Source organism: Lichenostomus cassidix, chromosome 4, assembly GCF_008360975.1.
Source record: "Lichenostomus cassidix isolate B80296 chromosome 4, HeHo_3.0, whole genome shotgun sequence".
Lineage (NCBI taxonomy): Eukaryota > Metazoa > Chordata > Aves > Passeriformes > Meliphagidae > Lichenostomus > Lichenostomus cassidix.
In genome coordinates this window covers 36611806-36621762 of record NC_139484.1, presented here as the reverse complement: position 1 = coordinate 36621762, position 9957 = coordinate 36611806, and the positions used below count along the sequence as shown (strand labels likewise).

The window sequence follows — 9957 nt, the reverse complement described above, 5'->3', positions numbered from 1 at the left end:
TCTCTTATGGCACAAATTCATTAGTGATAATGCGGGAAATTACCGTGGCTTTCACTGTATTACAGGCAACTAAGATGTCTGTCACCCAGTGTTGACAGCATAAGAAAATGAAATTTCCTGGGCAGATGGTGAAGGAAGGAATTGTTTGTGGCCTCTGATGCAATCTCCCTATCAGTGCACCTCCGTTTTTTAATTTGTTGTCATTGCTTTTGTTTGGTTGGCTGGTTTTTGTTTCTTAGCAGCTTTTGAAAAATGAAAAGGTTAGGGATTGAATTTTGAATTGTTACAGATGGTGGGTCTTCATCCTTCCAGGTCTGTGCCCAGGATGTATCCTTAGGTCTGACAGCAACAATAACACTCTTGGTTCAGCACAAAACATACAACTTTTTGAAAGGAACATGTTATGATTTTTTTAAGCAATTGTTTAGAGAACAGAGAACAAAGTCTTCTTAGTAACTAAGTTATGCATGCTGCAAATTCAAGCTGTTGGTAATGGTAACTTCCTGACTGAAGGTTGGTATGTAGATTTCTTGTTTTGCTTTGCCTTGTTATAAAAAAAAAAAAAAGGAAACAAATTATCTGAAACTGCTGCTTTACTGTTTTCCTGTGAGATATATCCAAAAAGCTGATACACAGGGTTTGATTCAGGCTTTTTCTTTTTCTGACTGATTGATTAAATCCAGTTTCATAGAAGATGGCAATAGCACTCTTTATTAATTTCAGTGAAAAGTATAAAGCCTACGTTACAGATTTGATTTCCTGTGTACTTTCTTTCAACAGTATCTGTTGGACTGACTTTTGGTGCAATAATGATGTGTAAAAATAAGTATTTTTGTTATGACTAAGGATAGTGGCCTGAACATGAGACTATAAGACAAGAACAAATTTACTTTGTGGTTTGGATCTGAATCAATAAGAAATTGATTCAGTTTCCCTCAAAATATAAGATATGTCCTATTGGCTTAGACAAACCATCTGTCTAGACTGTTTATTTTTTTGTCTCCAACAGTTGCACTTGCATATGCTATTTGTGGAGAGCACACTGACTGTCTACTACTGCAGTCCATTTCTTTCATACTTTTCCACCATCTTTATTCATTGAGATATATATTTATTCATATATATACAGTATAGGACTACTCCTGCCTTTCCCCACTCCAACTCCCTTTTTTAAAAAAAAAATCATTTTAAGGTCCTGATCTCCAGAACTATATCTGATCTATACTTAAACTTCACAGTTTAAACCTCTCAAACAACAAATTCCAGAGGTTCACTACCTGGTGTATAAAGAAAAACAAAAAAGACCCCAGAAAATAAACAAACCCACACCAGAACCCAACCCGAACCACAAATCATTTTTAAACTCATCTCCAGCTATTTTCAACTGTGTGAAAAATAAAGTTGGACCTAAGCAAGAATCTCAGACCTGAATGTCCCCACATTTTGGCATTTTTGGATTCTGAATCAGTATGATGGGCTGAAGAAAACCCTGCAGCCTGCATCAGCAAGTCAGGAAGGAATTTTCGACCTTTAACTAAGCTTTGCAATAGGTCAGTAACAACACCTTTTCTGACCACAAGGAAACAAGGGCAGCACAGGTGCAATACACTTCAATTTTGTTAAATATACAGATGAGACTAAGGGAGCAATGAGAGCCAAGACAGACTTAAAATTGGAAATGATTTTCATAAAGTGAGAAAATTACTAGAAGAAATAGGAGACAGCAGACACCTTTCTCTTGGGAAATGTGAATGTTCCACTTATGCTGGAAGAGTCAAATCTACAACTACAGGAAAGGAAACATCCAGCTGGATAGAAAATCCTCAAAAAACATACAATTACATCCTATTGCAAACTGAAAATTAATCTGCCTTAAAAGAAAATATCACATGGGAATGTACATGCAGAAGAATGGGTTGTGGTGGTTTGTTCTGCACAACACAGAACAAAAAGGGTCAGTTTTGAAGTACCCTTTTTCAGTGTTGAGCATCATCTTTTAATGAATCCCTGGATAAATGTTATTCAAATGACAGTTATCAGTGTAATTTTAGAAAACAAAAATTTATAAAAAAATTAGCTTAAAACGAGGAGATTAAGTAAGGAAGAGTAAGTGTTCAAATATGTAAAAGGCCATTTGCAATAGGAGAAAAGAAATTTCTTGACTTCAGTAAAGAAAACCTATTAAGAAAAAATTAGGATCATTACAATAATGCATTTACACTATTCTGAGTTTGGAAGTGAATTGTTCTCAATCCTGTTTGACAGTTTTTTTAAGGTTTTAAGACTTCAGCATTTTACATTTGAAGGGTTTAGCATATTCTTAGTTTCTAGAATGGGCAAAATATTGAACAGAATGTTTGAAGCACTGAAGAAATAGAGAAGGAATGCAGCAGATACATAAGTGGAGAGAGGTATGCAGGAGCAAAGTTAAGGGAAACTGTGTCTCTTTAAAGAAATAATTATTTCTGCTGTTTATCAAATATGGAAATGTCTCGGACTGATTTGGGGCTGTTTTGCCCTGTTATATTACCAAATTTTGTAGGTATAGCTGGGGATAAAAAATATTTTGGATATGCTATCTCATAGCTTGTCACTTGGCAATCTACTGCAGCAAGGTATGTATCTTATGTGTTTCTGTGTTTAGTGGTCATGTGCTGTTAGTTCCTAATATTTTTTGTTGAATCTAAGATTGTTTATTTGGTGACATGGCTTTAGCTATACACAATTTAGATTGTGCACAGCTTTCAGTTAAGAGGCAGCATAAATTTGCAATCAGTCATTTAATTGTCTGTAGTCAGAGGTTATAACAATGGACATCATCAATTTACAGGACGTTAAATTAATATTCTATGCGTACCTGGTTTTGTGAGACCTTACATCACAAGAGGGAAGAAAAACAATGGTAAAGAGAAAAATCCTAATGTAAATCAGCTGAATAAAATGTGTGCTAGGGCTTTCTCCATTCTAAGTTTGGGACAGCTTTAGAGATATGTAATTTACATTGGGTAATCCAGACACTGTTCTTGAGATGCCGTCTGGTGATGCACATTTTTGCATCATACTAACCCCTTATTATAGCAAAGGTTGGAAGGGTTTTACTCTAGTGCAGTCGTTTAGTCTGTAGCACAGAGAAATTCTAATGTTAGATGCCAGTGGTTTTCATTTTAACAGTTTAAAAAGGGAATCCCTGAGAACAAAGAAATCCCAATAATCCTGTAATCCCTGAGTATCAACTGGTGTCAAAAAGCTGAATTCTAAGAATTCTTGTCTTGTTAATTAATTTTCAAAAGAGACCAACTTTTATACTAAACAAAAGAGAAATTTCTAGGTAACAAAGTGCAGGTTGCTAGGTCAAGCATTGCAGAAAATGATTTTGCAGCAATGATGTCTTTCTCATTGAACTGAAGTTATTTGTTCAGGCAATAATGCAAATCAATGGATAAAACTCCATTTCAGGAGTCCTAGCTGGAAGTTTGCTGTAGAACAGTTTCCCATGGGTTAATTTTTACAGTGATAATGCCTAATCAAAGTCAATGAAAATATTTCGGTAGCTATTAATGATCTCCAAGTCACCATGCTTAGATCCTTTTCTGGGATTATATAAGGATGTGCTAAATGAGAACCTGTACCAAGAAGAAGATAGGTTTTTAAATGTGCTTTTGGTGAGTGAGGAAGCACATTACTCTCATAATCAGTACAACTGGCAGTACTCCTAAATACTTCCATTAAATTACGTTTCATACAAATGAGAAATTTAGAGAAGTGGACTACAGCCTCAAATCCCCTGTACCCCCCTTTTTCTAAATCTTCTATAATGGTGGTTACTTTGAGTAAATGAGCAATATGACAATAAATGTAATAAAACTTTGGATTGAATGATTCAATGGCAGAAAATGCATCAGTGAGTAGTTCAGTTCAGTTTGGCGCTGAATCTGAATTATCTTTTCTTCTTTTCCCTTTTTTCTCCTAGACATTTACAGCTAATTTATGGTATCTACACCAGACATTGATATTTTAGACATTGATCAATATCCAATTTTTGGTTTTTTTAAGCATGAGAGGAAGTATGGTGGAATCCTATCTGTAGAGGAACTAAGGAAGCTTACTTAGTGCCTTCATCTTTTGGGATGACTCCAGAATGGCGCTTGCACAGTGTTGCTGCACACAGGGAGCAATGTTTTCTACCTTTGAGATTTACATTAAATATAAATTCCACTGAAACTTACCAGTAAGACTGGTATATGTATATTAAATGTAATATGAGTATTAAAACAAAAACAAACCACGGTATCTGATTTTTACTCTTGGGTATGCTTCTGTCTGTCTGTTTAATAGGAGAATGAAAAGGAGATTGCTTTGAATCAAACACAATAATTTAAATATAAAGAGAATGGAAATTACATTCTGTGAAGACATTTGTTAGCATTTAATTCTATATTAAGCTAATATGACAAAATCATGCTACTGATTTTTCTTGCTGCTCTTAACTTTCCTATTTCCCAGACTCAGCTCACATTTCTTGTAGTGAGTTTTCATACTGCTAACAAATGGACAGGAAACAGGCACTGAAATGCATCCATGTTTCAGAAGCAGACTGTATCTGAAAGGAACACTTCAGGTATGTCTGATACAGGAGAGGAGTGTGCTTGGCTGATGCACATTACACCAGCTTGAACAAGGGATTGGGGCCTGGATTTTTTAAACACATTTTTAAAACAATATCAAAAGAATTCATTTGAAGCAATGTTCTGACAAAGAAAAGATTTCTTTATTTTTCAACAGTAGCTATTGTTGTCATTGAAGCATATAGGAAAGTAAGGCCCAGACCTTTACACTGTTTGGATATCTCTTTAGTAATTTGTGTCTAGAAGGTCAGCTCACTGTTAATGTACACAGTGTCACTTAGAATTTTAAATTGTCCTGTAGGCTGATTTCTACTTAATTTGAAGACAAGAGGAGAAATATGAACCTTTAGGTGGTGGAGAAAGGACAAAATATATTTTAATTTGTAAACCTTTTAATTAGCCATCTTGTATGGGATGGAGACAAATACAGTCTAGGTTGAGGAAAACCTTAGTGTCCCAGAGCCAATGGAATATTTATGTTTGTGCACAGAACATATAAAGTATCATGGTTTTCAACCACTTTCGTTTTCAAATTTTCTGATTAGACCGAGACTTTAGCCACCATGATTACTAGCTTTCAATTATGACACATTAAACTTGCTATACAGGGCAGTTGGTGGAAACGCTCTATTACATAAAAGCCTTTGATCCCATGATGGATGTTCTATGAATTGTGGGGGGAAGAATGAAAGTGCTGGAGAACTGGGGAAATAAATAATGAAGCCAGCTGATATTATGATGGCACAGCAGGAGTGGTATGTTTCATCCTGTTTTGTGATTTAGTTATGCAGCTTCTCCTTGCATGGCACTCAGTTCTTGAAATAATATTATCTGTGCATGATTTGTCAAGCAGGTTTTAATAAAGTGCTGCAAAAGAACCTCCTTTCAATACCAGTCTGTGGTACTTTTGAGAGATTTTAATATGTTTAAACTCAAATTGGTAATGCTGTATTTCTATTTAGATGGATTTTGCATCCTGGACTATGCTCTCTTTAGGCTTTAATCCTATGCTTTGATCTGAAGTGCTCTAAGGGTCCAGTGAAGAACAATGGGCTTTTTAATTTATGTATGCTATTTTGTATCTTCATAGGTTTTCTGTTTAACTTCTACCCCTGTCTTTATTTCATTGCTTTACTTTGTTGTGAAGATGTTTAAAAGATATTAGCGCTTCAATAATTTTCTGATGACTATAAAAACTCTTAAAATACAGCTCTATTTAAATTTCAGATTTTGTTCTGATTGCAAATGAAGTGATTACTTTCAGGCATCAAAATATTTATTTGTGTAGCAGCATGCTGAAATACCATCTTGGAAATGATAAAAAATAAATCAAAAAAGCCCAGGAGGTACCGGAGGGCCTGCTAAAGACACCTTTATGTACAAATTCCCGAATGTCACTCCCAGAATAGTAACATAATGGGATTCCCAAAGAATAAGAGCAGTGTAACATGAGCAGACTGCCAGCATCTAGTGAAGGCAGTAAGGGATCTGCCCCCACAGTTGGTTCCCATACAGTCTAATTACCAAAAGATGTACACAAGTGACGCAGAAAACAAATTAAAAACTTTTAAAAAATTTACACAAGGTTCGATAATCAAGCAAAAAATAAGAGTATAGGGAATATAACATTTTCCTTTTGCACTGCAGAGATTTGAGCAGGCTGTAGTGTGTTACTTTGATAGCAATGTGCATTTTTAAAAAAAACTTTTAATCACAGTGTAACTGGAACACAGGATCTCTGCTCAGTTTTATTTAGGGCTCTGAATGGGGTGTTACTTCTCTTCCAAGACGGCTCCAAGATGTCATTGATAGGAAGGCTACAAATAATTATGGTGCTCTTTAAATTATCGTTTCTAAGATGGCAAAAATCTTTTTTTCTCCAGCCAAAAATAGCTGCATACTGTCTTAAGTGAAGCTGCCAACACTGCTCAACAAGTAACTGATTAGGATTCACAACATTTTTCTTGCGTGATTTCTCTGTTTTACCGAACTTCACCCCTTGGTTTCCGAGCCAAATGAAACGAGCCGGGCACTTCGCTTTTTCCTCGGGGCTGGGACCTGCCGCGGGCTTCATCTCGGCGGAGCCGAAGCTCGGGGCAGGACGAGCCCAGCTCTGCGGGACGGGCGCGCTCGCCTCCCCTTCCCGGCAGAGCCGCGGCGCGCCCCGGGCGGCCTCTTGCCCGCGCTGCGGGGCGATCGCTCCCCGGGGCGCCAGCGGCCGGCGGCGCCGCCGCGCCAGCAGCAGCGGCTGGAGGAGGAGGCAGAGGAGGAGGAGAAGGAGGAGGAGAAGGCGGCCGCCGGCCCCTCTCGGCGCGCAGAGGCGCAGGCAGAGGGCGCTTTCGCCATGCGCGGCCGCCGCCGCCGCCGCGCAGCCCCAGGAGCCGCGCAGCCCCCGGCCGCGCCGCCGCTGACAGGCGTCCGCACACAGCGCGGCGGGCGGAGCGCAGCGCAGCGCAGCGCAGCGGGGCTCCTCGGCACCGAGCCCCCGGCCCGGCCCGGCTCGCGCCAAGGGAACTCCCCGTGTGCGACCGGCCGCTCGGTCCCGCTCTGCTGCTCCCTGCCTCTCTCTCTCCTTCCCTTCCCTCCTCCTCCTCCTCTCTGTGCTTTCCACCTCCCCTGCTCCTGAGTGAGCGCAGCCTCGGATGTCCGGTTTCCTGGTGGGTTTTTTACCTGGCAAACTCTGGATAACTTTGGTGAGAATTTGCAAAGCGGCTGGGAAAGTTGGGAACTCCCCTGCAGGCGCATAGGAGCTGCTGCTACCGCATCTTCTCCATCCCACGGATTTTACTGCCTTGGATATTGCGAGGGGAGGGAGGGGGGAGAGGACAGCGAAAGAAGGGAGGGAGAGTAAAAGAAGGAGCCTCATAATTTCGGCTGCATTCCTCCGACTGCCCCGCGGCCCCGCTCCGCGCTCGCTCTGCCATCTCTGCACCATGCACTTGCTGGAGGTGCTCTCCCTGGGCTGCTGCCTCGCTGCCGGCGCCGTGTTCCTGGGACCCCGGCAGCCAGCCGCTGCCGCCGCCTACGAGTCCGGCCAGGGCTACTACGAGGAGGAGCCCGACGCGGGGGAGGCAAAGGTAAGCCCGTGCCCCCGCCGGAGATGCCAGCTTGCTCCTCTGGGCATGTGGCTGCGAGTCCCTTTGAACGAGCGGCTTGGCAGTTCCACCAAGGAAAAGATGTGGGAGAAGCCTTTTGAAGTGGGGGTGTTTCCTTAAAAGTGGGGGAAGGATTTTTTGAAAAGTGTCTGAGTTTTCAGGGTTACTGGAGGGCTGGCTGTGCGGGGAACACCTGCATTTGCAGAGAGACGCGAAACACCTGATGAGCAGAGGCAGCCCGCGGGCTAGGCTGCTGCCCTGGAGCCGGAGTGCCCCGCAGAGAGCCATCCCGGCCCGGCTCCGCCGTTGGCAGCGGCGCTGGGACGGGGCAGCGCGCTGGGGCTGCGGCTGATGCTGGCGCTGGCAGCTGGGTGCGCCCCGCAGGCGCCTCCGTGCGGGGTCTGCGCTGGGGAGCGCTCCGGGGAGCAGCTGGGCACAGGAGCGAAGCGGCGAGGGAGGCGTGGGGGCACGATGACAACAAAATCCTAGACTTTCCATTTGTTGAAAAGCCTCTCGGAGTTACTGACGCTTTGGGTGAGCTGCTGCTGCGTGACAGAGTTGACGGGAGGTGTAAGGTGACACTCCAGGCTGAAAATCTTAGTTCTGCTCAGACGCATGGTGAAGGCTGGGCTTAAATTCTCGGATTCCAGACACAAATACTTACAATTCTCGGTTAATATTTGTTTGCATATTAAGTTTCGTAACATAAACCTCAAGTACCTTTGGTACTTGTGGTTATGCAGTTCCCGGTATGCTGATGCATAAAAAAGATGCATAGTATGTGGTTGTATAAGCATGTGGCATTGTTAGGAAGACCTTTGATGTCTGTCTTACCCTCACCTCATTGTTTTAAAGATTTCTGACATGCTTATTGAAAGCAATGAGGGCCCAGCTCATTCATTATTCATTTCAGTATGGGGCAGGGAGGGAATGGTGTGGATTAAAATTTAAACTAATATTCTGATTTTTTCCCCCCCATGCTGTTTGCTTTATTATTAAAAGTGTGGGAAATTTTACTGTAACTACATGGGAAGTCAAGTTTTGACAGTATACATTACCTGCACTTCAGGTGTTCAAACTGTTGTAGACTGTACATTGTGCACAGAAGTCATACTTTTCAAATAATAATCTTCATGGAAAAGTTTACTGATTATACTGTAGTGTCTCTTAAAATATTTTCATTATATCTGAATGCTTGCATTGCAATTTTCTGAGTGTTAATACACTATCAGTGATCATATTGCTTAAAAGTCTATAAAGTGTTTTTCACACTTAAGTATTTAAAAGTAGGAACACAAAATCAATTCAGTTAGCCACTCTTACCCCTTAGACTATTTATAAAGGTTAAAAAAAAAAAAGTCAAAACTTAGTGGAGGGTAGAAATACCTCAACTCTTTCCAACCCATGACTGTAAGTCAGTTATTTACTGGGTGAAACTGGCCTCTGAGTGTAAAGCCTCAGAACAGCTCATGCTGGAAGGGTAGAAAGAATCCTAACTGAAGCTGAGCAGATATTTTGTACACTTAAACTGCTGAGGTAGAACAGCTGATAGTGAAGGTAGCCTCCTCAGTGATGCTTTGCGTTCCCATGCATATGGTGCGGAAAGTCACTGTCTTTCTTGAAGAAACCTTGAAGCCTTTGGGAGCTGCCACTCTGGTGCATTGTGTAGAAGTGCAAGTGCTCCCTGGAAAAAGAGGAACTGTCAGCAAACCAAAGGAAGGAAAGGTCAAGAGACCGGGAAGTGAGTGGGATAGCATGTGTTAAGCGATTATGTTAATAGGAAAATGTTTTTGTGCCTGACTACTGCTGAGTAGTAAGCAGAGAGAGAGAGAAAGATTCTGGATCCAAGCAGATTTAGTCATGTTGGAAGCCTTTAGTTGTGAGTTTGCTGCTTTTGCTAGAACTGTTTGAGTGAGTACCACACATATTTGTTTTTGTGAATGTTGAGATGAATATCTGAAGTAATTATGAAAGGATTAAAAAAGTAAACTGCAAATAATTGTTTCAAGGAAAATATGATTGTATTGTCAGTATAAAGTCATCTGCTTGAACTTTGTTAACTTCAAAGAAGTTCATAGATGTTATGCTTCCTCTGTTTTTACTTCCCACCAATATGCCATGGTGCTGCATGTTAAACCGATGCCTAAGTGCAGGTCATAGAGCCCTTTGGGTCAGCTATTTACACAGCATATTTATTTCTCTCCACTCATATTTTAAGAGTTTTAGCTTTAGAAAAC

The 9957-nt window shown here is 41.1% G+C and overlaps 1 protein-coding gene across 1 annotated transcript in view; it reads left to right on the top strand.

Moving 5' to 3' along the window:
- Positions 1-6987: 6987 nt before the first annotated feature.
- VEGFC (vascular endothelial growth factor C) overlaps positions 6988-9957 on the top strand; it is a 66684-nt gene continuing 63714 nt past the window's right edge. Inside the window, exon 1 of the mRNA XM_085058713.1 lies at positions 6988-7702. Coding sequence (XP_084914839.1) covers positions 7559-7702 — 144 coding nt within the window. The 5' untranslated portion in view covers positions 6988-7558. The remainder of the gene's footprint in view (positions 7703-9957) is intronic.